Genomic DNA, 5,036 nt, shown 5'->3' on the forward strand with positions numbered 1-5,036 from the left:
ATGTAACACCCCTATTTGCATAGCCTGGTAAATTATATTGTTTCGGTGACCGGTGTCGGTCCGGATAATTAAGAGGACTGGAACTGTGTTTAAGACATATGGAAAAGCCCTGATCGAAAATAAATAGTGATTATCAAATGAAAAAGTAAAAATAAGAAAAATAAAGCATAAAAAGTTAAATGAGTCGAGGGTCACAGCGATGGGTGACCTTACCGAGAAGTGACTGCGAAGTCAATCCTAACCTAAATTTTGAACGGGAAAATGTGACGCCACGGTCCTAAGGACTATTGCGAACACAGTGGAAAAGAGAAAATCACAGAAAAGAATTTTTAAGCAGGTCAAATAATTAGGTCAGGGATCCGGAAGAAATATCGAATAACTTACAAATCGGATCAGACTAGCGAGGGGCAATTTGGTCAATTCACCCCTAGAGGTGATTCCTGACCTAACTGTCCATTAAAATCGGAGAAATAAAAATTTCAGAATAACAAATTAAATTAAAGAACTATGGAAAATTAAAGAAGAATAGAAAAGGAAAAGAAAAAGTGGATTATTACATCATCATCTTACCTCATGCATGATGCAATAAAAACAATTTTAATTAACCAAAATTTGACTAAGTCAAAAGCAAGATAAATACTAAAAATTAAAAGAAAAAAAATGGGTCTTCTTCCTCCATCGAGTGTCGTCCAAGCCTCTCACTCCTCTCTCTCTCTCATTTTCCATTTTTTTTTTCCACCATTGAAGCTCATTTGAAGCTTCTTAAAACCCAAAATTCAGCCATAGAATTTGAAGAATTCTTAACTAAAACTTGTATTTGAGCTTTGATAAGAAGATTTATGGAGGAAGAAAGGAAGAAATTGGAGAGCTTAAGAAGATTGGAAGGTTCCACATAAGCTTAGTAAAGATGTTCTTAATTCCCTCTTTAAATTTACTTTTGAACATATATTTTGAATTAGAATTGGTAAAAATTAAAACAAATTAACAAGTTAAGGGCACAGTGAAATTCGGCCAGTATTGAGGGGAGGTAGAAATTGCTTGAGTTGATGCATTTGAATGGTTGTTTAGAATGAATTATGTATGTAGACCATGGATATATATATATATATATATATATATATATATATATATATATATATATATATATATATATATATATATATATTTATTTATTTATTTATTTCATTAGATATTAAATTTATGTAATTAGGGTTCTTGGCACTTGGGGTTTGAGAGAAATTATAGAAAATGGTCAATGGATGCAAATGATCTTAATGAGGGTTAGAAATGGTCAAATCGGATCATTTGTGGTGTGTGTGAATTGATAGAACCAAATTACAATTAGGATTGGTTAGTGTTCATATTCTGGTAGCTTGACCTAGGTCCCTTTCAGGGACCAAAATTGAAAATTTATCAACCTAATTGGTGTGAGGCCAATTGGGGATGAAAACAGACACATAATGGCACATTTTTCATTTAGGAATCATGCCCAAAAAATGACCATAACATAGTGAACAATTAGGTTAAACCCCGGTGTAGTGCACTGCCACTGTTCATTTGGCCATAATTTGGGTTATACAGGTCTAAATGACCTGATTTTTGTGGCATTAGAAAGGTATGACATAGAACTACAACTTTTATGGAGAACACCAACCCAAATTCTGCCCATAACTAAGTCATTTGGCCACCCAAAGTTAGTGATCCAAAACTGCCAGAATCAAATTAGGTGCCCAGAAATCTGGGTTAAACTAATCCAGCCAGCCATGTTCAAATGGCTATATCTTGGGCTAAAAAACTCCAAATGGAGTGATTCAAAAAGGGAAGTAAAGTTAAGACAATAAGGAACAAGTTTTATGAAGAACACTTTACCAAATTCCCACAGCAACATAACTAATGGAACAGTACAAAATAGGACATCAAATCTGGAAATTTTGAAATTGTACCTAAAAGACCTAAAATTTGAAGAAACAATCAAAACCAACAAATTTGGCACCCAAAATATAGTATGTGGGTATAATTGGATTTCCCATATCTATTAAGCATAAGAAAGTCAATATATTGACATGAACAGTAATCCAGAAATGAAAATTTTCAAGAACATTAGTTTAAGCATATTGGGGCTAGAATTGAGTATATATAAATAAATTATTAGATTTGTTATGAGATAAGATACTAAAACACTTTAAATTATATATTTCAGCTGAAAAAGACCTGGAAAAGGATAAGGTAAACTGAGTCAAGGCCTAGAGGCGACTCACATCAGGTTTGTACACAATAACTTTTCACTTTTGATTTGCTATTAGAAAATTTATTTGAATGCATTTTGGAGCAATTTATACTAAATAATGCTGTGAGAAATGTTGTGTTGCCTACTTTGTAAATGAAATTTTGAAATGAAAATTGATTAATGTTTTGCATGAAATGTTGAATAATATAATTTTGAAATTATTTTTGATTCACACTTGGCATGGCAGTCCTTACTATGTTTCTCCTCCACTTGTGGGGTTGAGTTTGATATTTGATCATTTTCCTCCCTCTCTGGTTTGCCAGTCTGAGCTGAATTTGGATGAGTACTCATTAGCTAGCTAGCCACCTCCCTCATTGATTTCGATTAGTGGGGTGAGTTTGCCTTGTCGTGGTGTACAACACGGCATGTTTGGAAATTTTGTGTCATGGCCTAAGTTGTATTATTGATTGGTAACACTGTGTTTATTAAATTGTTTGATCAAATTTGTGTTATATTAAGTTTTGAAAATTGTGATTTGTTATAAATATGATTTGATAAAATTGTGAAATGCGATTGTGAGATTTTTGAATTATGAATTGTTCATAAATATTTTATATTACGCATTTTACATTTTATTGTGCACCATTGAGTATTTTTATACTCAGCAATAGCTTCTTTTGCTGTCGCAGATAGAGACAAGGAAAAAGCAGCAGAGTAAGCTACTGATTGTGAGGACTACCTAGAGACTTTTGTACGGGTATTTGATTATACCCTTGTAACTTCTTGATGTAAATAATTTTGTAGTCATATGTACTTTTGTAATTGAGTAGTTGTACTGTTAATATGTAATCATATTGTCTTTTGGCTTTTTATGTCTGTGAACTAATTTGTGAATGTAACCAAATATTTTGGAATGCAAAGGGAATGAATTTATTTGACTGTTTTGAAAATGTTATGAATTGTGGAGATTGGATGGATTTGTGTTGATTGAGTGATTTGGTGGTTGAGATTTGATGAAGTGCTATTATTTGAAGTATTTTTCCACAGGGAAATTTTTGGTTTTTCTCAATTACTGTCGGCACTCTGCTGAAATTTTTCCAGAATTTACGAAAAAATAAAATAAGTAAAAAATTTTACATAGTTTTTGAACTTCAATTAAATGTTTTTAATTACTACCAAAAATGCTCACCACTTTCAAAAAGTAAGAAAATAGTTTTAAAATTCTTTGTAGTGTACTTAATGGGTTATCGGTAGGTGAAGTTCGATAAGTTATTAGGTATACTACGAGATTATGTTATGCCTTACAGAGGGGTAAGGTGTGACAGAGTATATCAAATAATAATTTGATTTTATCTAAGAATTGAAAGACATATCACTCATTTAATAGATTTATTTAACTTTAATGTATATAAATTAATTGAAGAATATTAATAGGTATGAATATTAAGAAAATGAAAATTTCTCATCTTAATAGTTCAAAACAATGGGAAATCCTTGACCATATCACAATCCATTGCAATACACAAACATAACAAGTAAAGGGGGTGTTTATTCTTGATAAATCTTGCATAAAATTAATACCACTCTATAGTAATTTTCACAAATAATATGAGCTCATTTTGGTGTGTGTTCTTCTCCAAGGGCAGCCTTACGAAAGCCAGCAAACCTATCAAAGAGTTTGTCTCTTGGAGGCCAACTTTCTTGGATTGTTGGGATATTTGAGAATTCTTGCATCCATGCCACTAATAATGGGAATTTTTGTTGTTCTATCAATTTCACACCAATTATCTCCTCAACTACATTGAAGTGGTAAGCAAGCCAACCCAATGCAATATCTACAAGTCCAATGGTCTCTCCTCCAAAGAATTTCTTTCCCTTTAGCTCTTCTTCCAAATATTTCAAGTTCTCTATGGTTGAAACTATTGCTTCTTCTTGTTCTTTTCCTTGCTTTAAGAGAATACCCATTCTCATTGTTTCAAAGACCTACTCCAGAAAAACAGAAATAGAAATTATATTTATTAAATAATAAATAATTGAAAATTCCTCAATCTTGCAATTTAATTTCTAAATTGAAAAGTAATGGGGAAAACTAACAAATATTACCTTTTCATCACCGAACTTAGCCCAGAAGCGAGCCAAGGCTCGCTGGCGAGGATCTTCAGGAAGCAATGGAGTTTGTTTCCAAGTCTCCTCCAGGTATTCAAGAATGAGAAGAGACTCACAGATGGGTTTTCCATTGTGAACAAGTACAGGGATCTTCTTGTAAACAGGATTATACTGCAGAAGCAAGGAGCTCTTGTTGGAAAGATCTTCCAACTCTTCATCATACTCAATCCCCTTCAGTTTTAGTGCCCACAACACTCTCAATCCAAATGGACTTGACCAAGTCCTAAACAGCTTCACTTCTTCTGCCACAGCCATAGGCTTTTTTTTTTCTTCCCTATCTACAGACTCCGGCTATCTGATAAGTAGTAACTCAATAGTAAGCACCACATGCATATATATAGAACAGAATACGCCCAGAGGACTCAATTGTAAATTGAAGCTCAAATTCTGAGTCAGATCATGAAAAAGTGTAAACTAGAGGATTATTTTATAAATAAGACGAGTCAACTGGTGATGTGGTAAATTTTTAATACGTAAGAGGTGACGCATTTTTTATCCAAAAATAAGGTGCGTAAAATGGAGGACTATTTTTTAAGGTTAATTTTATTTTGTGTGCATCTTTACACTTCTAAATTTAAAATGTATTTCTTTTTGGATATTTAATGCATATTTCTTTAATATGTATTTCTATTTATATATATAA

The 5,036-nt window shown here is 32.5% G+C and overlaps 1 protein-coding gene across 1 annotated transcript; it reads right to left on the bottom strand.

The window, feature by feature from the left end:
* Nucleotides 1-3,746: 3,746 nt before the first annotated feature.
* Nucleotides 3,747-4,773, bottom strand: LOC131173155 (probable glutathione S-transferase). Its single transcript, XM_058135050.1, has 2 exons — nucleotides 4,331-4,773; nucleotides 3,747-4,210 (listed from the first exon to the last, which is right to left on the bottom strand). The coding sequence occupies exons 1-2, from the start codon at nucleotides 4,646-4,648 to the stop codon at nucleotides 3,842-3,844; spliced, it is 687 nt and encodes a 228-aa protein (XP_057991033.1). The 5' UTR covers nucleotides 4,649-4,773; the 3' UTR covers nucleotides 3,747-3,841.
* Nucleotides 4,774-5,036: the final 263 nt, after the last annotated feature.

Source organism: Hevea brasiliensis, chromosome 14 (genome assembly GCF_030052815.1).
Source record: "Hevea brasiliensis isolate MT/VB/25A 57/8 chromosome 14, ASM3005281v1, whole genome shotgun sequence".
Taxonomy (NCBI): domain Eukaryota; kingdom Viridiplantae; phylum Streptophyta; class Magnoliopsida; order Malpighiales; family Euphorbiaceae; genus Hevea; species Hevea brasiliensis.